At 39.0% G+C, this 23,397-nt stretch overlaps 2 protein-coding genes across 4 annotated transcripts in view; both read right to left on the bottom strand.

Moving 5' to 3' along the window:
- Positions 1-11,163, bottom strand: part of LOC134002965 (ankyrin-3-like) — a 165,040-nt gene extending 153,877 nt beyond the window's left edge. For all 3 annotated transcript variants that reach the window (XM_062442037.1, XM_062442035.1, XM_062442036.1), the window contains exon 1: positions 10,918-11,163. In XM_062442037.1, the coding sequence (XP_062298021.1) occupies positions 10,918-10,953 (36 nt within the window). In that variant the 5' untranslated portion in view covers positions 10,954-11,163. The remainder of the gene's footprint in view (positions 1-10,917) is intronic.
- A 2,292-nt stretch (positions 11,164-13,455) lies between these two features.
- On the bottom strand, positions 13,456-22,210 carry acsl5 (acyl-CoA synthetase long chain family member 5). Its single transcript, XM_062442368.1, has 21 exons — positions 22,086-22,210; positions 21,178-21,346; positions 20,902-21,010; positions 20,281-20,345; positions 20,076-20,177; positions 19,863-19,962; positions 19,256-19,434; positions 19,076-19,108; positions 18,931-18,982; positions 18,300-18,373; positions 18,097-18,174; positions 17,848-17,982; positions 17,602-17,736; positions 17,400-17,495; positions 16,942-17,014; positions 15,972-16,060; positions 15,644-15,760; positions 14,625-14,768; positions 14,441-14,542; positions 14,016-14,087; positions 13,456-13,609 (listed from the first exon to the last, which is right to left on the bottom strand). Exons 1-21 carry the CDS (start codon positions 22,208-22,210, stop codon positions 13,472-13,474), a joined length of 2,187 nt encoding a protein of 728 aa, XP_062298352.1. The 3' UTR covers positions 13,456-13,471.
- Positions 22,211-23,397: the final 1,187 nt, after the last annotated feature.

The raw sequence follows: 23,397 nt of genomic DNA, 5'->3' as shown, positions 1-23,397 counted from the left end.
ATCTAGTCTCATATCACAGTATTGATATAATATCAATATATTGACCAGCTTTAGTTGCAACTAATCACTATTTTATCATTTTTTTCTATTTTACTATTATAAAGGACTAAAGAAACCAGAAAAATATTCACAATTAACTTTAGCACCATCTCTTAAAACAGACTCAAAGCGATTAATCACTCGACTACATGAAGTAAGTTTATTTAAATGCCAAAATACCTAAATATTGCATAAACTTGCCTAAGACAAAGATACGCACGGCATTAAAACTGCTTCAATTTCTTTTTCATCTCATTTTGTGGACACGCAGCTTCATTCTGCTGCTCAACATTAAAAACCTTCACTCAAAAATCAAAAAGCTACTAAAATGTAAATAAATATATCTTTATGTGAAGCCACATGATTCACATTTTTATGCAGATTTGCATAAAATGTGCTCGACATGGAAGAACAGTCATCCATGCATCCATTTTGAATTCATGAGTTTACAATCATACATTCATTTCCACCATGTTGGTATAACTTGTGCCAAGTCTTCAAGTTTGTGGCACTATTGCATCATGTTACAGTAAAAGGTTGTGTAATATTGTTTTAAATGTAACAGATTTGTCACGGGCTGTTAAATGTTCATGTCTTCACTATGTGTAACTAATAGGACTTGTGTGTGCTTGTCTGAGTGGGTGTTATCACCACCTTACACACAAGTCCTTGTAAAAGGCAAACTCTGATAGAAGATAAGGGGAATAAACTGTGCCAGAAACACAGGCAGGGTTTATGGGGTTTTTTTAATTCTTACTATGAGACACAGTTCCTCCTCTGTTTCCAAAGCTCTGTCTCTTATAATGTGTGGCTCTAGCTGAACGCAGCCCTAAAGCAATGCCACTTGTCACAAATCAAAGGACCTACAGTACTGTGAATTTGTTCACCATTTAGATTTCTAACCATGCTGGTTTCACATGCACGGACATGACACGACAACATTCAGAGGAATGTGAAGCCAAGCAATAACGTTGAACCGTGCCTGCTTCCATGCCAAATATGTGGGTTTCACCTACATATTTTATTGCTGCAGGAAAATGTCAAGTAACATCTGTCGCCCAATAAACGGTCGGAAGATGGATAATCTGTGTTTTCTTTCCATGTGAGCGATGGGAAGTTTGAGTTGCTCTAATGGATTATGACAGTTTCTCTATATGTGTGAATCTGTCTGTGTCTATGGTGTGTCAGCAGAGATCAAACTCAACTGGTGTCAAACTTGAGCTTCAGCTATCAGCAGACATGCACTCAATGTTGTCCTCAAATATTAAGAGGGTAGCTTGTGTGTGTGTGTGTGTGTGTGTGTGTGCGTGCGTGTGTGTGTGTGTGTGTGTGTATGAGTGCAGACATGTCAGGTGTGGTTCTGCACTGAAGCCTGAGAGTTATGTGCGAGCGTTTCTGTGAGAAAAAGTGGAAGAGAGAGCCGTAACTAACCATGGCTTTGTAGTGACATGTATGCTGATGTGAGCTAATGGGGCCTTTTGGCTGCAATGCAAGGGAGGGTTTTTAGAAATCCACCTTTAGATAGAAAATACACTGTTATATCTTGTAAATCCCCAATCTATGATGTCCAATGCCTTCCAGTAATCATTGTATTGGTAACAGACTAGATTTATGGTTCCTGCCACATCCACCTCCCACAAACCCCACAAGCACAGGTATGAACTTGTTGTATGCAGCTGTGGGTTATAAATGAAGATTGTGAAATCCAAAGACAAAGTAACACTAACTAGCACAGTCAACTTGCTCACTGCACATATTGAGGCAGTCCAGAGTACATTCGATATACAGTATGTTGGTTTTATTTAATGTGGCAATGTGCAAATAACACAACAAATGAGATTTCAACCACTTTATGCAAATTAACAAATGAAAAGCAGCAATGTCACAACTGCTTTTTTTTTTTTCTCTATCAGCTATATGTTTTCCTAACTTGAGGAATGTCGATCCAACCACAACCAACCGATAAGATCTGTGTTTTTATGCAAACGATGCCAAGAGAAATCACACCTGCAATCTTTTCCTCTGCTCATTTCTCACGTTAAGGGCTCTTTGTTTTGGTGTCTGTGCAAAGTGAGGAACTGTGTATCCCTTGCAAAACTACCAGCGACAGTTTCTGCATATTAATTATATCATTGGATTGAATCTTGATAATGACCAGCCAGGAGGAAATTAGTCTGAATTCATATTTTGGTTGTCAAGGCGATAGATGAATCCCCATGGTGACAACCATTAAAGTGGCGATTTCTCCATGACGACGCCATGACTGTGACAATTCTGCTGTGTGAAGTGATCAGGGATTTGGAAAGGAGCGGCAATCATGTCATAATCGAGTTTATCTCACACAAATAGAGACATCTCATAATCTCATAGACTTTCCAGGAGTGATACAAAGAACTGACGCAGGAAATACACACCAGGAGTGGAAGGATTACAGTTTAACTATTACAACACTTTCATCTTTGGCGGGAACATAAAGAAGGGGTAAAGTTCTCCCGGGGGTTATATTCCCAATAGCAGCACCGCCAGCTGACTCATCCTCTTAAACAAATTGTTGGGTTTGTAGGTCCAAGGAAAGTCATCAAAGGTTCTCGTCCTTGTTGGCGGATTGTATATACATCCAATAACTAAACAGTCTTATGATTCTACAGTAAGTGAAGCTTCTCCTTATCATCAATTACAAAAATGATACCAACATAAACTGCCAAATGTACACAATAGATGCCAGAGCTACTTTATAAAAGCTACAGCAACATCATTAACAATGGGTCCAAAAAGGACCTTCGGTAAAGGAAGCAGCTGGTTGCACCACTCATGGGTTTGTACAGTTGCGGAGATAAGGAGTGCAGTGAGTACAGGAATTGAACACTCAAATTTGAGAGGAAATGGGGACAAAAATCAGCAAGCGGCGTAGAAGTCTGCATTTTAAACAACCGGTCAGACTGGATTCTTCCACATGAACCCATATGACTGCAAATTAACCGTGACCCGAAAAGGTTATTGGACATTCGTAAATTGAAAGTGGCTGATTGAACATTCAAATTTGAAAGGAAATGGGGACAAAAATCTGCAAAAATTAAGAAAAAATATGAATATTTTCAGTTCTTGTCATTTTAACCAACCAGTCAGACTGGATTTTTCTGCATGAACACATAATAACCATCAGATTGAAAAGGTTGTCGGACATTCGTTAAGTAAAAGAGACTCATTGAACATTCAAACTTGAGAGGAAATGGGGATGAAAATCAGCATAAATAAAGAAAAAAATGATGAATATTTTCAGTTACTGTAGACACAGAGTTCTTTCCATTTTAACCAACCAGTCAGACTGGATTTTTCCGCATGAACCCATATGATAGCAAATTAACCGTCACATGAAAAGGTCATCGGACATTCGTATAGTAAAGGAGGCTCATTTACTGAAGAGAAGGAATCCCTCAGTCGTGCACACACACACACGACTATTGAGAAAAAGCAGACACACAAACACCAGTCACAAAGAGACAGACTTTCCATCCTCCCCTTGATTTACAATCTGTCTTTGTCTCGGGCCCAGCGCACTCACACAATGCTAATGGCAGCAAAAAGGACACGGTTCCACGCCTAAAATGGTCTCATCGCCAACCCCAGTGAGCTGCACAGTGACAGGAGCTGGATCCTGACTCGCTTTCTTACCAACAAGTAACTTTCCCCAACCCCCACTTTGATTTATACACGCATGCAATCACACACACTTTATTTCTCACAGACTCATCTATCCGGAAAGCTGCAAGACTGAAGAGGAGTCTGGTGGGGGTTTTTTTTAAGCCTGCAGTGGCTCAATGTTTTTGCCCACTTCCACAACTATTAGACAAAATGTAAGAAGAGAAGTAGCATCGATTTCTTTAACAGCTTTGGTAGCATCTTGGGCCTTGATTTCCAGCTGTAATGACAACTCAGAGATTAATAGGTGTGTCTGTGGTTCATATGAGCTAGGAATACTTGGCGTGCTGGCATATCTTCATATTTTCACATCTGATTACACAACAAATAACTGTCACATGCACCACCAGGACATACCTGAATCATTCAAGACACAAATAATAGTATTCAGAGGCAGAAATAAAGCAACACAACAGAAAAAATGGGAGAAAGAGTGTGAGTAGCAGAGAGAAGGAGGAAGAGGAAGGAGACTGAGAGGGGCAGGCCTACTTGGATATCTCTCCTCAGGCAGTAAGTAAGCCTTAGATAAGTGACATCCACTCCAAGTAACAAGTAGAGGAAAGGAAGGGAAGACAAAAGTCAGTAACATTTCAAACCAAATCAATTAATTTTAATGGAATTGCAGAGCAGATTGTACTTGACGAATGTTCAACTTGTGCTGGAGACTCCAATGTGCAGAGCAGCTCCATATGCTTCACTGCTTAACCACATAATTACATTAAATAATAACCAAATTAAACTTTCTGTTTCACTTTTTTTCTTTCTGTCTCTACATGAATGCTCGCCTACATACAATATCACTCAATTCATTTCGGTCTCTACTATTTATGGTACGTACAATGGTACCGTCACACCTCATATTCACAACCAATCAGGTTCCAGGATGGCAACCAAGGCATCAAGCAACCCATTATTGGGAAGGTCAATGCACGTGTGGAGCTGACACACATTGACCCATTCAGAAAGATATAACACAAGCACAAGCACACACACCCCATCCCCCCAAATGACACCATAGTGTCAGTCAGTGCCACCATCATGAGTCGTGAGTGTGTGTGGGTGTGTGTGTGTGTGTGTGTGTGTGTAATCAACTGAGTCGCCACTGCCTACTCGCTAGTACTCATTCAGTCCTCCATTCTTCCAGTGTGCAGATGTTCAGACAGTGACAGTAGTAGTAAGACTTTTAGTCAGTCATGGTTCTGCTGACGCACAGTGTAATTTACATCTATTATAACATTTATTCTAAACCAACAACCATATAAAAACCAGAATCTTCTCAAAATTATCTTAAAGAAATGGGTTTTCCTCCTGAAATGTTGCTTCAGCACAATTTTTCATACTATTGAAATATTTCTTTTGGAAAATGTTAAACATTAGTGGAAACTGATCAGCTCAAACGTGCACATTTATTGCTTTGCTTATTGTCACAGTGTCACAATAACTTTTCATTATCTACAGCAATAAAACTTTAAACACACTTTCTCTATCAAGTGAACGGGAAGGTGTGTCCAAACTTTACACTAGTGCTGTAAATCGACACATCATATCCAAACCACGTCTGTTGATCTACTTGGAGCTTCACCTGCACTTACATGGGGATCAGTATGGCCCTGGTATGAGTGACGCAAATTACCGTCAAGGGTGCAAAACTATGCGTCACTACTGGGTTTTTTTTAGTATTTACAGCACTAAGACGACAGATGTAAACAAGCCCAGCCACAATTTACTGATTTGCATAAAGTGCAGCTATGTCACATCTAACAGCAGAGAGCTTTGAAAGCCAATTCTTTTGACTAGAACATTTCTGTAAGAGGTTTAAAAATTACATAACAGCCTACTTGTAAGTATAACTGACTGTTTCAATCACTTCACGCTGGACTGGAGCTTGTGTTAGTCTATTATAAGTGAGGAAAAAAAGCAGGATACGGGAAATTAATGCTGTGAAAAACACTCTTTTGTGTGTTGTTGTGGTGCTGAGCAGAAAGTTCTGGTCACTTTATAATGCATCTTTTAATTTGCATTTCTCTTTCTTGCATTGTCCATCGCTCTCATTGACTTTTACAACCTGGCCTTTATACAGCTCTGTGTGTCTAGTAAAATAAGGGCTGCAGATTTTATACCTCCTTTTCTGGGAAGTTGAATTTCAGACACAGTGTCAGTTGTCAGACTGGTCAGTCTACAACTTTTCACATATTTTGCACCCCTGAACAAGGCAAGGCAAATGTATTTGTATAGCACATATCAACAACACGGCAATTCAAAGTGCTTTACATAAAACACAAAATGCATCAAGACAAAATATGAAAGTAACACATGGCAAAATAAAAAGACATTTAACCCTCCTGTTGTCCTCGAGTCAAGGGAGGAAGGGAGGAAGGAAAGGAGGGAGGAAAGAAGGAAGGAAGGAAAGGAGGGAGGAAGGAAGGGAAGAAAGGAAAGAAGGAAGGAAAGTAAGGAAAGAAGGATGGAGGAAAGAAGGAAGGAAGGAAGGAAGGAGGGAGGGAGGAAAGAAGGAGGGAAGGAGGAAGGGAGAAAGGAAAAGAGGAAGGGAGGAAGGAAAGAAGGACAGAGGAAAGAGGAAAGAAGGAAGGGAGGAAGGTAGGGGGCAGGAAAGAAAGAAAGAAGGAGGGTGGGAGGAAAGGAAGGAAGAAAGGAAGGAAGGAAGGAAGGAAGGAAGGAGGGAAGGAAAGAAGGAGGGAGGGAGGAAGGACAGAAGGAAGGAAGGGAGGAAAGAAGGAACAGTCAATTTGACCCGGGAGGACGACACAAAGGTTAAAAGCAATTAAAAGTGTTAAATTGGAAAAGAACAGTACCCCCTTTTTCCCATGTTACCAGCACATAACCTCTGCTCGGCCCTTAAATAAATAAGGACAAACACAATTCAACTGTTAAGCGTCTTAAAAAAGGCTTCAAATCCTCATTAAATACCCCCCAAAGACTTCATATATACAGTCATCTTTCCCTCTACAGTATCTGTGAGTCCTTGTCCATAGTTACCCTTCATTTCTGTCCTACCATGAACTTATTTGTATCTGGCTCAGCTAGTCACAGACCTGCACACACACACACACACACACACACACACAGACCGACAGATACTTGGCACTGATTACACTCACATACATCCACAAATGCAAACATACACTTACACATTCACCGGAGTGTAAATATATGTAAATGTCACTAACCCTCCACATATCTGTTACTACAATGTCATGTTTATTTGTGGCTCAAGATATTCAGAATGAGATAAAACTAAATCTGCTAACAAGTCATATTCTCCACTGACAAACACTAATAAGTCAGTGACTTGACATTACCTCACCACAACTGAGGTCATGTTTACTCATTCCATTACAATGCCCGGCACTGAAAGCCAGTGTGAGTGAATCAGTAAGCTCACTGCAACCCCCATGCAACAATCTGAGTCAGCTCAACTAGACTTTCTCATTACAATAGAAGGGAAATCTCATGCAGTATAAATTAATACAAAAACTAGTGAATGAGCTGAGTAGGCTTTGTTCTCATGACCTTTCATAGTTGTTATGTTCCAAATTCTACTATATGCATGCATTGGTTTATTGCTAAGCTCAGCTGCAACCTCTAAAGTAAAGATACACTGAAACACACCAATGAATAAGATGATGAATAATCTCATAAAGTTTAATATTCAATATTTGTTTTGACAGAATTGGTTTAAAATTTCTGCATCAGATCCAACATGAGTCAAAACAATCTCACCACAAGGTCCACTGGTAGCTGTTCTGGAGCTTTCCCTCATATCACACCATCTTCCTCTGCAGAAATATCAGCTTTTCTGGTAATAACTTGGACGAAAAACCCTTAAAATCCCCAGAGAAATTCAAGCTGCTATAACTGGGAACACTTTGCCTGCTGAAGACGATTGTGTGATACGAGTGAAAGCTCCTGAATAGCTACTAATGGACCTTGAGGTGAGATGGTTTCGCCAACTGCTTTCAGTGAGCCACAAGATGAGATTCTACCTTGATCCAAACATTTGAAAAAACATCTCATATCAATTAAGTTTTTATGCTTGGTTGAGATGGAGATGTTGGCAACTGACCCCGTTTGGTTTGACTGTTTATAATAAAGCATAAGGTATAAATTATCACCCAATTCTGTGTTAGACCTTTTTAGCCAACTTCATTCCAACTTCTTACCACAGGTTTTACAAGTTTTTGGAAATCATGGTCAATAGTAACTCTAACCCATTTAAATAAAAGCATGCCTCATTTTTGAGTAAACACCTGTCAATGGGAGGGATATGTATGGCACAACAGTAAAGCACCAATTAGTATGAAAAAACGTATTTCCATGATGTGTTCTGCAGTGGTTTTTACTATTTGAGGTTTGGGCGCTCTTTTAATTAGGTAAACTTGCTGCACCCTTTTCCTCTGCAAGAAATTAGCTCCACCAGTCGTTTATCTTGACGAACCAACTCTTTGTGGATGGAAACATGCATTAATTCACATTTTCTTTTGCCAATTTCTTGTTAATGTGGTTATAGATTTGTACTATAAATACAATGCCATGTGTAATTTTTTTTCCCCTTTTCAATATTCAGCTCAGCATTTCAAAGAACAAAACAAACTGTTTCTGAGGGCCGCTCCACTGACTACCATTAACCTCATGCAACTCCAAATTTGCATATTATATGTGCATACACTACAGTTAATAGTTACCTAGCAATTGCACTGTACTTAAAAAGGGAAATGCATATCACTATTTCTTCCAAAAGTGCCTTTATTTCCCGTCAGAGCGCCTTGTATTAACACAGTGTAATCACCTTTTTGTCCATTTGCTTTTGACCAGGACATAGGTGGAGTTTCACTGTGTTTGCTCAGCCGCAATAAACCTCCCGCACAGTATCTTGACAACAGGCAGTTATTACTACAACTACCGAGAAACTGGACTGGCCTTCCATTTCCCATTGAAATCTGTGGTCAACCATTAATAGGCGGATGAAAGGAAACGCAGACAGAGCGGCACACCAACCGGCTGATAGATCAACAGGCGGAGACAGTACATATGGCTAAAAGAAGTGAAGAAATACATCCTTTTTTTAAAGTAAAATTTCTGTATACTGCAGGTCAAAGAACAAGTGGGAGTAATGCCAAACCAACTGCGAAGGTCATACACACATAATATTATTTGAAAGGACGGATACTTTCAGGCGACAGAAAAGTCTCTGCCTATTCCAGCTTTTCCTGTTTCTCTACATATTCAAGCATTTTCTCTGGTTCTGTACCCCCCCCCCCCCCCCCCCGCCCCCCACTCCCCCCTCTACCAATCATGTTTCAGTTCTAATATTATAAGAAAGAACGACAAAATAGTGACACGTAAAACTGCATTTTCTGTGCAGCTTCTCCTTGAGTGCTAATCTCCTATATTAAATCATTCCACGCCACATAATCTGTGTCTCAATTTGTTCACTAATTATCTTTGTCAAGTGTTCATTACATTAACACACCTAACAAAACAAGCAACTGAAACAAATACACCCTTGCAAATATTTAACTTGTAATTAAAGACATCATCAACTTTACTGCCTTGTATTGTAAAAACAGTGCGGTCCATCAAGTTAATGTATTCCAGCTGCTACAATTAACTTAATTATAGTTTATGTGAACAGTCTTTTATTAAACCAAACCTCAATGTCAATACCATGTCTATATTATCTGAAGGCTGAGATGGTTCAAAGTTCAAGTTTTCATTCAGAAAATCATGCAAATTACAACGGTTCCATCATGATTTTAATAAATGATATAAATACACAGAACGACATGTCAGCCATTTAATGTATGACTTTAACTGGAGTGTGTTATGCAAGAAAGTGTGACGATTAGCCAAAAATTAAAGTTTTATGCTGATGTGAATTCTTTTGAAACAATTATTGCAAAAAAATGCATGTTTGAACAAATATTGTTGATAATGATTCAAGTTTTGGGAGGAAAGGTAATCAGGAAAAGATAAAGAAAGAAGTTAAGATGGTGTAGCAGAGAAACCAACAAACAGGTGGACAGAAATTATCCAACAGACAAACAAGAAGTCATGTGATCTGTCAGACTGAAAGACAGCCAGTATAACAGGCAGAAACACCTGGAAACACCTGAGCAAAGGACACCACCCCAAATAAAAAGAAACAAGGTATGACATGAAGTTTGGCTTGGAGAATCTTTACACCCTTAGTACTTTTACTTTAATACTGTAAGCACATTTTACAGCTGGGACTCATGCATTTTTACTTAAGTAGGACTTTTTATGCAGGATTATTACTTGTTAGGAAGTATTTTTACAATGCTGTATTGGTATTAGGATTTGAGCACATCTTCCACCACTATATAACCAACTAATTATCAACACTGGATCACATTACAGTAATGCGCGACACACCTGCGAGGGACTGACAGTCTAAGCTCAAGGTGTCATAACAACAACCTCCGTAAAGGAAAGTGAAAGGCTACCCTTTACCTGCATGGCTATTGGGTGATAGGAATGTAGTGTAAAACATTCAATAAAATAAGGATAATTTACTTTAACAAGTTCAACTTTGCCATTTCAGATTTCAAAGGGCTTAATGGCCTCTCAAAATAAAATAAAAATACTGCTTGCAGAAGGAGAAAGAGCATATTTTGGGGTAGATGTCAATGCCACAGCCTTAGGGACAGTGAATGACGTACAAACATGCATGATACTACATAGATACATAGATATTATACATAATTAACGCTTAATGCTATTCTTTCATTGACTCTTTTTGCATGCTTTGACAATATTGTTATTGTGACATTCATGCCGATAAAGCGAGTTTGAATTTGTTACCTAAACGTTAATATTAGGGACAGAATACAAGGCATGCCCTTTGACACTATTTGCATTTCAAATAACTGGACTTGTGATGTAACGTTAATACTTTTCCAGGTTTTTTGACTATTTCTCCCCTTTTTTCTAACATAGGAAATGAAACTTTAAGCTGTCAGGAACTTTTTTTCTTCTTTTTTTTTTGGTGGAAATCCCCTGAGTTTGTATTTCACAGTCTAATCAAGCACACCAAGAAGCAAGTCCTCATATTAAGCTGCAAATACTGTCATTTCTTACCAGCAAGACGGTTTTTCTTTTTAAAAAGAAAAAAGAAAGAAAGATAGAAAGTGCGCTTACCTGGTCTTCGTGGTCACCTGTGGCGGAAGAAGCCATGTTGAAGAAGTGTGCAGCTGCTCCGCGCTCACAGGTAAGCTTGATCACAGGACTCTAAAATAGTCGCTATAAAAACACATACGAGCAGGTGACATTTGCTTACAGCTCCTGTCTGACTAGCTGAAAGGACCCAGTGCTTTCAGGTACCCCAAAGTAAAGCCCGGAGAGAGCGGTGAAAGTGTCCGGTCGTCCCGGTGCAAACTCTCGGTGGAGCGGTGTGGTATCCAGCTGCAGCCCGCAGGGACTCACTCTGAGTGAAACCAATAATGAAACACACCACTAGGTGGCAGCATTGGACAAAATATTGTACTGCATATTATAAATAACGAGATTAAAATAAGTAGCATATTATTTCTGCAGAATCATTTATCTTGTTGACATATGCACTCAGGTCAGATGTCTATATTTATTTAGCTTAATCAGTCTCCTTTTCTAAACGCTTAAGGTCTATGTGTAACTGATTCCTGTTCAAGGTGTAATGAAGGCCTAAAGTGTGTGGTAGAAATGGAGTGAGCTTACTCTCCTTAAGCTTATTCTGTTCAAAAGATTGTCAAATACATCTTATGCACTTATGACAACTGTCCCCATCGTGGTGTTGGTGGTCACAGTTCAGTTTCATGTTGAATGTTCATGAATGTGACAACCATGCCCAACTGACATTTTTTAAACAAATTTGTAATAAAGCTAAGGAAAAACCTTAACTATAGCTCTCCCCTTATAATTCTTAATGTTTTATTATATTATTGAATTGGTTTATCATAAACCCATAGAAGAGAAACACCAAAGAGTTAGATATTTACATTTTGACATTAAAAAAACACTAAAAGTCCTTTCACCTGAATGTCAAGTATCTTATTTATGGATGTTTTATAAGAGATGGAGTTGTTCAGTTTCTTGCTTCCAGTTTTGCGTTAAGGGGCCCACTGAATTATGCTTAGTAGTTTCCCCCAATCAGCCCAAAGACTTCTTTTAAATCCCTTATCTCAGCTTTAGATAAGGAGGATGCATCTTTGGCTTTAAGAAACAGTAAAACACATTTTATAGACTAAATGAGGAATCAGTTCAAGAAATTGACTAATTAGTGGGGTTTGTTGATTTCCTCGAAATAGGCTGTAGTAAGTAAATATGCTTATTCATGATTACTTTATAATTGGAAACTTTATTCTTCATACAAGTTAAACTCTTTGCCTGCCAATAGAAAAAAACATGTTCAGCTGACCTGCAGAGGTAGCCTGTAAGGTTCCTACTAAGAGTCAAATGGCTTTTATGAGAAGTGCGGGCCAATGATTCTCTTTAGCTGAATACCATTCTCATATTTACAATGACAGTAAAACAATTAGAGTTTGAAAAGCTGAGAGCCAGCCAAAGTCACTTTTTTAAAAAACAATCTGCCTAGTGTACACTATGGTCACTATTCGCTCTGCTAAGCAGGTAATATCTTTAGTGATGTTTCAAAAGCAGAACTAAATGAAATAAATACTAATCACTCAACACTGCATTTCATAATATTTGTGTAGCAACAAAGAATACTCTGATAATTTAAAAAAAAAATCATTAATTTTCCCTACTGGCTTACTGGGAACCTTGTAATTAAAATCTATAGCAGTAAGGAGTGGAGGAGACTCCCTTGAAAGTTTATGGACCCATTATTGAGTTAAAACAACAATCCATGAATGTTTTATAGGTAAATAATTTACAGTGTTGCACTTAAGTGAAACATTAAACTTGTGTTTTTCCACCAAGTCCTCACTCTGCTGATACATTAACAATTTATCACTGCAGCGATATAAAGCATGAGTACCTGCAATGTTTGTACTGTAACACATGAGGGCAGTTATGAGTTGAACTTTATGAACTGACTTGTCACACTGATTTAGACCCATTTCCAGACAGGTTTCCAAAAGATGTTCAGTAAAAAGCAATTTCCTACCATGTGGATGTCTGTCAGAAGCAGAAACATGTAGTAGTGTTTGTACCTAGTTTCCATACCTGTATAAGTGCAACAAAGCTTTATGGAATTGACACCTGCATTAAAATGTGTTGGTTAAAAAAACTAAAACTATATGGATTACAGCAGTAGTTGACATTTATCATTTGTAGCCGATATGACTGATTAACATAAATGTAAGTTGAGCATTTTAATGTTCTCTTGGAAGGTTTTGCTAATGTTTATCTGACACCTTGAAATAACTAGTCCCAAGATAATGTGCATTTCAATAGAAAAAACATGGATAAAGTGCCTTCTAAGCATGTGCAAAGCTGACTTTATGTTCCTCAAATCCTGCATCTGTTAAAAGGATGATTCACTCAGTTGTAGCCAATGAGTCTGTCCAGCTAACCCCCAGACTGCACTGCATTATTTGTTCTGCAGGAAAATTAGTTTAACAGAATTTCTTTGTCTCAGGTGACTCAGACCTCTAGAATGACTGTTGTTCACCCCCCGCCCCCCAACCTGGAAAAAAAAAGAAGAAAAAACATGACCAAAAGTAGGTGTGTTTGTGGTGAAGGTTCATTCCATTTATTGGATTTTGGCATAAAGGTTGTCAATTTGTGGCTGGAAAAGAGTTTTGAGCTCGTTCCTCTTGGCTTTGAGTGTGGGAGTAAGCAGACCGTTCTCAATGGTGAACTGCTCTGGGTGGAGGTATATGTCTTTCACCTGGATTAGATAGGAAGAGGAGGGAAAAGGTGAACAGGGTTACATTTGGATGTCCAAGATAAAAGTTGAAAAGAAAAACACATCTTTTATTTAAAAAAAATAAATAAATAAATAAAAAGGGACCTGCAGTTTCATTTGAAAGCAAATGTAGCATGGGTTTAAACTTGTGAAAATAGTTATGTCCTTATTTATGTGTAACTGCTCATTTTAACCACTAGAGGGTAGACTGAGCCAATTTTGTGCTCAAATGTTATGAGGTCTGGAAAAGCAGATTCTTCATCACAAAAAAGGACTGGAGGGTTGAGCAATTACCAATAACCTGAAGTTACCCTGATGATGGCTGACAGGCATATTCATTACACATACAGTAGTCGTTTCATTTGGGAAATTCATGTGTAGTGGTTACCTGCTCAAAAGACTTAAGTCCTGCTTCTTTGCCCAGTTTGGTCAAGTCGGAAAGAATGGCCTTCTTAATTGCCTGCAAACAAAAATGTCCTGTTAGAAGCATTCCAACAAAAAAAAAAAAACTTTAACTACAAAAAGGCTTAACACTGCTCTGCTCTACCTTTAACTTTATTTGCAGATATCCTGCCTTATGGGTTTTATAGCAAGTATGCACGACTATTCCAACTGGCTCCAGTTAGTGTTAATGATCAGATTTACTGCAGATATTACAGGTGTTTTCTTAAAGCTTGAAGACACATTCATTGTATTATAATAACACAAGATCGCCAAGTATCTGCCTGATATTAGTTTGTTTTGTATAACTGAAGAAATACCCTCCTACACACACACACATATGCTAAAGAGTGAATCTGACAGAAGCATTACCATATTTTTGCAGAGATCCTCAATGGAGCCTTGGCAGCTCAGACTCTTGGCAAGACCTGGCAGGACCTCAGGGTCAGGGACTACGATTGCAACTAGGCAGGACTACAGACAGCACAGTAGTGATTATCTGAGGCATCAGTGTGTAAACAGTATATAAAACACATGCCAGTGATGCTGGATTTACCTGTAGACTATCTCCATGCACAAATACTTGGGCAACAGGTCCACTTCGTACGTAGACATTCTCAATCTTCTCTGGTGCTATGTATTCCCCTTGAGCCAGCTTGAAGATATTCTTCTTTCGATCAATAATCTTCAGGACTCCACTCTATTGACCAGACAGAGGAAATAACTTGTGAACGTTACTGTGACTAGAATGAAAATGTCTCCAAGTCCAAAACCCATTATGAGACAAGGCATCTCTAAAGGATTAACATTAAGTATTTTTCATTATTTTCCACATAACATTTGACTACCTTGTTCTAGACTAGCTCGAAAAGGAAAATGGTTGGAAGAGTGGAAACAAGAGAAAAGTTGTGAGCTTAAAAAAAAAAAAGAGAAAAAAAAGGTGCTGGTAGGCAGATTTCAGAGCCAGGCTGGCCTTTTCCTCCCCTGTTCCCAGTCTTTATGCTAAGCTAACAATCTCCTGGCATTTCAAGGCTGTACTTTTTTATACAACATACTGTAGTGGGGTAAATCTTCTCATCTAAGAAAGCAACCAAGTGTTGTTCCCAAAGTGTCAAGCTTTATCTTTAAAATGATAAACAACTTTCCTTTGGCAATAGTTTCAACCTTATTCACTTTCGTCGTAGAGAGTTATGATAGATAAAAATGATACCACTCATGTTTACGAGAGCGGTATAAATCTTTTTATCTTACCTTTGGCAAGCAAAAGGAAGATAAGCATATTCCAAACTATTCTTTTTAAACTGCAGCACTTCAAGTCCTCTCAGGTCCTGTCAAACTGCATAAACAAGATGCCTTCCAGAGCAACCAGAAATTCTCCACAACGACAATTAAGCTGTTTCAAATACTTTACAGTCTTCCCATATGACTTCAGGGCTACATCAACAAACACTGTGCACATGGTACGTACAGTGCAGTCTGTGGTTGCACTTTGTCCGTGATAAGCTTTGAACAAGTCATTTACTGGAGGGAAAAATTACACTGGCATTTTCCTGTTATCTGGGACTTGGTTCTTACCGGCAGCCATTTTCCAATATCCCCAGTGTGGAGCCAACCGTCTTTATCCAAGGCCTCTGCAGTCTTCGCGGGGTCTTTCAAGTACCCTTTGAACACATTTCTACCCTTGATACAGACCTGGAAGAGACCACAAAGAAAACATACAAACTAAGCCCAGTGGACTCAAATTTTCTGAACATGAAACACAGGTTTTGCTTATATGCATGGGATTTATTGGAGACTTGACTGGTGCACCCGAATTTGAGCCTGTTTTTTTAGCCTTTATGACCTGGTAGTTATTCAATTGTCACCCCCGCCCATCCCAACCATTGGCCTTCCACAGACTTACCTCTCCTTCACCATTTGATGCGAAATAGTTCATTTCCTCAACATCCACTAACTTCACAATGTTGCAAGGCAGAGGTACGCCAACATGTCCTAAGATAAGATTCTTTTATTAGTCACACGATGGGGAAATTTGCATTGCTACAGCAGCAAAAATAGAAGAGCGTCAATAAAAAAAACAATAAAATAATAAGTACAAAAGCAGTAAAGAGCAATAGTAATAAAAAATAAGATATGGTGAACACATGTGCACAGGGTTGTTTGGACTTGCAGAGCAATTTTGCCAACATGGAAACAGTTCATTAAAATACCTCATCTTAAACTTGCATCAAGTGATTTTTTTGTCCACTAGGGGGCATTGGAATTAAGGCATGAACGTAACACTGACATATGCTCACCTTTTAAAAGTTGATATGTTGAATTTGTTAGTTGCTCTGTAACTTCTAATGTGTAAATTAGCATCATCTTTCATTTGGAGTAATTTTTCTATCCATCTAGTGAATGGGAGTACAATATTTAATCTCCTTTTAGCTCAGTTTTCTACTCTGCTTTACCAACTCCTGAGAGAACTATCTGGCTCTTCAGTTGCTAAATGCTCCACTATGTTAAACCAGCTAGTCTACAGCTAACTGTGTCTCTTTGATATCTGGTGCTGAGCAGGTAATGACAGTGGCTTTTCAGAGCATTTTCTCCTTTAAGAAAAAAAAAAGCTGGCTATAAAACAGTCCTGAGAGTCAACCATAAGGGTAAAGTTGCAGCTTACAGTTAAACAATTAGCTGATATTTGCTATAAAGCTCAATAAAGCCGGGGGAGTCTGGTAGAAATTATCTGAAATTTTGATTTTAGCCACTTTTTAAAAAAGGAGTTGTCAGCATTACTTGTTGAAATTGATTTTTTTTTTTTTTTTTTTTAAAGTTGTTTTAGTTAGTCATGTGGAACAGCCCAAAAATCAGGCCACCTCTCAGCTACATACCTGAGGTGGCATCTCCAGGCAAGGTGAAGGTACAGCCGGCTGTGCACTCTGTCTGACCATATGCTTCAAAGATCTAAGAGGACCAATCAAAAATCAGAGGATTGCAAGAGCAGTGTGACCAGGTCATCATGACAACATGAATCAATCAATACCAGCACTGTTACACAATCCCTACTGACCACAAACATGTGCATCACTGTATTGGTGTAGTTTTGTTGCACTTCCAAAAAAAAAGGTTACCAAGGTTCAAACAGAAATACTGATTTAGAAACTGGGTCAACACCAGCTTCTCTTTGAACACACTCAGTTTACAGAGAAGGGTAATTAAAGGCCAAAAAACACTGCATTTGGTGACCTGAGTAGTAGCAGGTTTTAAACGGAGCTTTCTAAAATATCCCTTGCAGTGGGACTGACGGTAAAGTAAACACAACTGACATCTCATAGTAGGTGTGCATTACCTGGCAACCCAGGGAAGCTCTGAGGAAGTTGAGAACAGAGGGAGAGATGGGCGCTGCTCCGGTCACCATGACCCGCACACGTCCTCCCAGGGACTCCTGGATTTAAAAAAAAAAAAAGGTTAAGCATGCATCAATTAGTGAGTTTCCTCTCTCTCTCTCTCCATAATACAATTCTATCATCTAGTTTGAAGAGGATCAGTACCTGGACTTTGTGGAAGATCAGCTTGTCCCATATGCTGTTGTTCCTGATGATGCCCTCCTTCACTTCTGCAAATTTCCTCTCCACAGCAAAGTTCAGCAGCCATTTCTTGAAACCTGTCTGGGCTCCACTCTGAACCTGGAATTATATGATTACCCTCAAATATTAGAGCTCTCAAAGTAAAGACACTGAATGTTTTAGGTATGAAGAGTGAGGCTGTTGTGTCTTTATACAAAAAAAATCACTAACTTTGTCATAGACACGGTTGAGAAGTCGAGGCACCACAGGGAAAATGGTGGGCTGCAGGGTTTTCATGTCATCTGGCAGAAGTCTGATGTCCCCCTGGAAGAACCCCACCTTAGCACCAGCACCATACATCACGATCTACAAGAAACAAACATTTAGAGAAGGCATTCATAAATTAAAAAAAACATTGCTTTAAGAATAAAAGCATTGTCAACATCTTTGATCAAGTTGTAAATGGAGGGAGGACCTTACCTGTACAACTCTCTCAAACATGTGCGCTAAAGGCAGGAATGAAATGCTGATATCCTGGGTACTTGGAACAACTGCCGTCTGTGGGATGCACAGAGGTAAAGATAGCAATAGATTCATTTACAAAAACATATGCATGCAAAATATTTTGAGTCCTCAAACCAAACATTTAACAGCACAATGATTCAGTTCTTATACACACACACCTCAAAGGTTTTGATTACACCTGCAGCATCAGAGACCACATTCTCATGGGTCAGCATCGCTCCCTTGGGGTTTCCTGAGAGAGAGATACAAAAATATTTCACCTTTAAAAGACAGAATAAAATCTCACTTCAGCTTAAACTTTAGAAACACACATAAATGACCAGACAAACATCAATCCCCCCCCCCCAAGACTAAGTGTTCAGCAGCATGCCAACAATGACAGTGTTAATAAATACAATGGTTAATATATAAACATCTTAGTTGAGCAGTATATAAAATACTGACATCTCTAAATGAAGTCAGGGGATCAACAAAGTTATTAAAATTGATCCTGAGGAGGACATGAATGTCTAAGAAAAAGAGATCTCCACTTTTTAATAGTTTGCTATGAAATTTTGTACAGTCAGACCAAAATGATGGACCGACCAACCCACATTGCTACCCCAAGCCTAGCATGGCTAAAAAAGGAACCACAGCTACTTACATTGATAATTGCACAGACTGAGCCATATAATCTCAAACATTATGGATGCATGTGATTTTACATTACTTGAAGTCTTAACTTTTCAGAATTGCTGAATCATTCCCCACAGATGACTTAAAATGCCCACAAAGTGCAAAAATGATTACCTGTCGTGCCACTGGTGAAGCAAACAATACTGAGGTCCTCAGGCTTTGGTGGCTGTTGACAACAGAATCGTTTTTAAAAACATGCAATTTTCTGAATCTCAACCTTTTGTTTCTAATATATTTATGTAATCACTTTCAAACTTACAATTGGCTTTTGATGGTTACTTTTCCCCAGAGCCTGGAGAACAGAAAGATGGAACATGTTTTCAATAATGTTTGTTCTTCTACTAAATAGCATTAGTGGAAAGTACAGCCCAAAAAACAGTGAAGCCATTATAAAACACAAGCAGTGACTCCCTATAACACTGTGTTTAGCATGCATTACCTCCACATCCTGTATGGACACAACGTCCACGCCACACTTTGTTCCTCGCTCGACCAACTCGGAGTTGAAAGGGTCCATGACGATGATAATTTTGAGAACCGGAGTCTGGCCTTTCTCCCGGTTCTGCAGCAGTGTTTCTACTTTGCTTTGATTGTCACAAAGCACAGTGGAGATCTCCGCTGAATGAAGAACATTTAAAAGCTGAATTACCAGTCAAATTGACACAGCAATAGTATCAAAGTTGACACACGTACTGCTGATATTATGAGGCAAGCAAATGCACTAGATAACATTGCAAGTTATATTTGTTGGCATTATAGTTTCAGGCAGAAAGACGCCAAGTTTTATAAAAAAGGCAAGACAAGCAGTAGCATTGAAAACAGTAGACCTACTCTTAATAGGCATGTTCTTTGTCTTGTGATAAATTGTCCAGATGTGATCAGATAATCAAAAGCAAAATGAAGCACAGATTGAGGGAGTGGTGTGATAAATAAGTGAGGAGAGATTAGAGCACAGTCGACACAGATCCCTGCAGGGACTGAGGAGTTACTGGACTCAGACTTGACTCTGTTATTAGCATCATTAAGAGCAGAGAGGCTCCAATTACCTTGGTCAATAATGAACACAAGAGCCTCAGGACCCAGGGTGTCGTACAGGGGAACTGCTACCATGGAGTAGGTGTAACATGCCAGTTCACCAATAATCCACTGCGAATGACCCGTGAAACAGTGAGACAGCAACGTTATAGTCAGTCAGGGTGAAAAATGCTCTCTTTACAACTGCAAAAACAAACACTTCACTCAGTTATCCCCTCTCTTACCTCGGGTCTATTCTGAGCAAAGATGCCAATAAAAGTGTCCTGTTGTGGCATCAAACCCTTATGGAGGAGCCCTGACCCCAGGTGCTCCGCTCTGTCAGACACCTTCATAAAAAAGAGGAAGTGGAGGAAAGGTCAGCTGCAATGAACAACGGTTTATCTCAACCATGCTGAAAAGTGCTGATGGGTGTGTTGCGTGTCGTTTTACCTGTCTGTACTTCAGCCACTGGTAAGGCTTTCCTTGTTTTCTGTAGCCCAAGCATGGTCCGTTACCTGCAAATAAGAAATGGGGCCCAACATCAGCTGACATGTACTGTATTACAGTCGTTATTTCATTGGTTTGTTTCAACAACTTATGTGAGAAGAATAGTTCCACAGTTTAAACGTTTGATGCGTATCAAATCTTCAAGATAAATATGAAGCTGCAAACCAAAGTGTCTCTGGCTATTTGCCCAACCAAAGAAATTGTACATAAGGCTGTGCATCATTTTTACACATCAGTCTTTATACAGGATTGCAAAAGCACATTCGTTAGCGAGTTTTAGGAGGTACTACAAGATGTGTTTTATACAAAGTCAGGCTAGCCCCCCCCATTTTAAGTCTGTGTGCTATGCTAAGCATCTACTGATTGTTGCTTAATTTTTAGCATACAGATCTCCGTGTTCTTGTCCAACTCACGGCCGGATCTACCATACAGGTAATCTGGGAAAGTGCCCAGGGGCCCTTGAGCAGAAACCCTAACCCTAACCCACCAATAGATAGCTGATAGCATCAAAGCCCAATTTGTGAGAGCCATTAAATTAAAAAAGGTAAAGAAAGTTTGTTCCACCTGAAACTTTCAGACCCCTTTGGAAAACTTCATAGATGGTCTGCGCGTTGTCATGGTGATAAGACACCAGGTTGTTGTTATCAAGAAACGCAGCTTTCCTTGCTCCATCCTAAGGAAGTCAAGCAGAAGCACTCAGAATGAACAGCTGTCTTGCACTTACATTACAAAATTCCCTTCAGTTCCCACATTATTACCACAACATGAGGATGCTCAGTCACCAACACATGCTTATGGATATCCACTTTTTTTTAAAAAGGGCAGCCTTGCACTCTTTACCTTGATACCTGTAGTTTGGCTGTTGAGGTCAGTGGGGGTCCGAAGGGGACTGGGCCGTGACTTTATGTAAAACAGGGTCGCAGCTGCCAGAGCAAACAGGGAGATGATGGCCGGGGTCGGGAGAGGGGAGAAGAGCAACTGGAAAAGGAATTCCATGGTGCAAAGTGTGCTGGGACAGAAAAACATAAGGGTGTATTATTATTTAGCCAATTCTCTCTTTGACATGGGTTCACTGGTAACAAAGTTCAGTCGAATTATGCCATATTCAAGACGGTCCTATTACGCAATTCTGAGCTCCTTACTCTGCTCTTGATATTGTCCCTGAACACTTCGGTCAAAGTCAACATTTCTTACACAACCACTATTCCTAATCACTTAAGATAAGAGTCCTAGCCATTAAAAGCTCAGAATATCATAACAGTGATAGGAGGCTTAGTACAATATTCAAGTATTTACATACATGGGCTATCATTGAAACAACTGTTGAACGGATGTTGAATGAGATAAAGACATCAAGGGAGTTGCTTCACCTCTTGTATGCATGAAAGTTTTTCTTGACCTTTGGTACACATTGGGTTCATTGTCAATTGCCACAGGGTTAAAAGTCAATTATTTTCTGATAGGGTTATTTAGGGTTCAAGCTTGTTTTATAGCATTCGAGTGGCAATTAGGGTTTCAAGTAAAATTAATTTACTAACTAAGAAAAGGTTTCTGCTTTTTACAGTGAAACATCTGTATGCATCTGGGATTATAAACACAACTAATTTAAAAACAGTATCAGTATTATGGCTGCTGTACAACACTCATCTGCTAAATCCAATAATAGTAAGAATGAATAGAACACTGACTGCAAACCAAATTGATTAAAAATGAGCAATGCCACAGCGAATGTTACACTGGCGACCTACCTGCCGTTGGTCCTCTGAGGTGATCCACCCTGCTCCCAGTTGACAGGCAGGTGTGTGGCGTGTGTGTGCACAGCAGATCCTCTTCCTCTGCTCTGAAGGGTGACACATGAAGAATGACAACTCATTAAAAAAAAAAACAGCCTGGCAGAGTTAAAAAGAAACCTTTGAACCTTGGCCACTATCACTTCCACTGATAAAACCCATGAGCACAGGCATCAACACTGAACCTGAGTCACATACTATAATATTAAAAGAGTATTATGCAATGCTTTATGCTTCTTAAAGAAAAGAAAGATATAAAACAATATGCTCTACCAACTAATAAATGTATGGTTGCAGTCTAGAAAGAGAAATACTTATATCTGAGACAGAGGAAGGTAAAGATGCTGCAGTTTTTTGCATATTTTTATGCATGTGCTTACATTTTAAAAACTGAACGAACTGCAACAGACTTTTAAACATTTATGCACAGGTCTGTAGTATCGAACAGCTCATCCTTTTTCTTGTATCCCTCTTTTAGAAGTGCAAGTAAGACTAGATTCATCAAATGGTACAAATATTTACTTTGAATTCAATCTAGTTTAACACTCATCTGCACTGTTTAAGTCAAGAAAACTCAGTGTCCCTCTGTCAAAATCAACCATTATCAAGATGTTATCGTCATTGACTTGAATGAAAATACCAACCTGAAGAATTTTAGCCTGATAAAACTAGAAAATTAGGTGCAGTAGAGTGTAATCGGCCTCTCTGTGTGTTTTACTTGATGCTTATGCTCAATCAAGTGAGATAAGGTGTAATTGCACCTTACATTAGATCACAAATGATTAAATGAGACCTTGGTCAGGTTTAAAAATCACTCCAAATCATCCATTAACTCTAATATGTGCATTGCATTGTGGGATTGTTAGCAAAAAAAAGTAGCATGCATGCCATGGAGGAGATTTTGTGCTTAATTGGGTAGTTTTTGTGTGCAGATTATGGTAAATTTACACTATATAGTAGATAGAAAGTGATTCCAGACACCAACCTATGCCACCATGGACACAAAAGAAAAATGACTAAATTAAGTTAAATGCTAACATGTATGTAGCAGCAGCAGCAGAGGAGAGAAGATCATAAAGACAGCAAACTGACTCAACGATATCTAAGTTTGCTGACATTAGCAACCATAAACTACATGTCATATCAGATCAAGTAAGGCAAAGTAGTAACACAGAAAAACACCCAGTGTATTGACATGTTTTTTTTTTTCTCATATGCACTCATATTTTCTTTGTGAGAGGGAGATTTACTCTTAAGTTCTAAAATGATT

This window comes from Scomber scombrus, chromosome 21, assembly GCF_963691925.1.
Source record: "Scomber scombrus chromosome 21, fScoSco1.1, whole genome shotgun sequence".
Classification (NCBI taxonomy): Eukaryota; Metazoa; Chordata; class Actinopteri; order Scombriformes; family Scombridae; genus Scomber; species Scomber scombrus.
Note: the sequence above shows the minus strand (reverse complement) of the source record. Positions and strands in the feature narration are given on the sequence as shown.

Excerpts from the sequence above, each read along its gene's own strand:
- acsl5 (XM_062442368.1), bottom strand. The coding sequence starts at position 22,210 with ATGAGTTGTCATTCTTCATGTGTCACCCTTCAGAGCAGAGGAAGAGGA. Across the intron at positions 19,963-20,075 it reads TTGCTCAGAATAGACCCGAG|TGGATTATTGGTGAACTGGC; the intron begins GTAAGAGAGGGG and ends GGTCATTCGCAG. Across the intron at positions 14,088-14,440 it reads AGGATCTCTGCAAAAATATG|GCAATTAAGAAGGCCATTCT; the intron begins GTAATGCTTCTG and ends TTTTGTTTGCAG.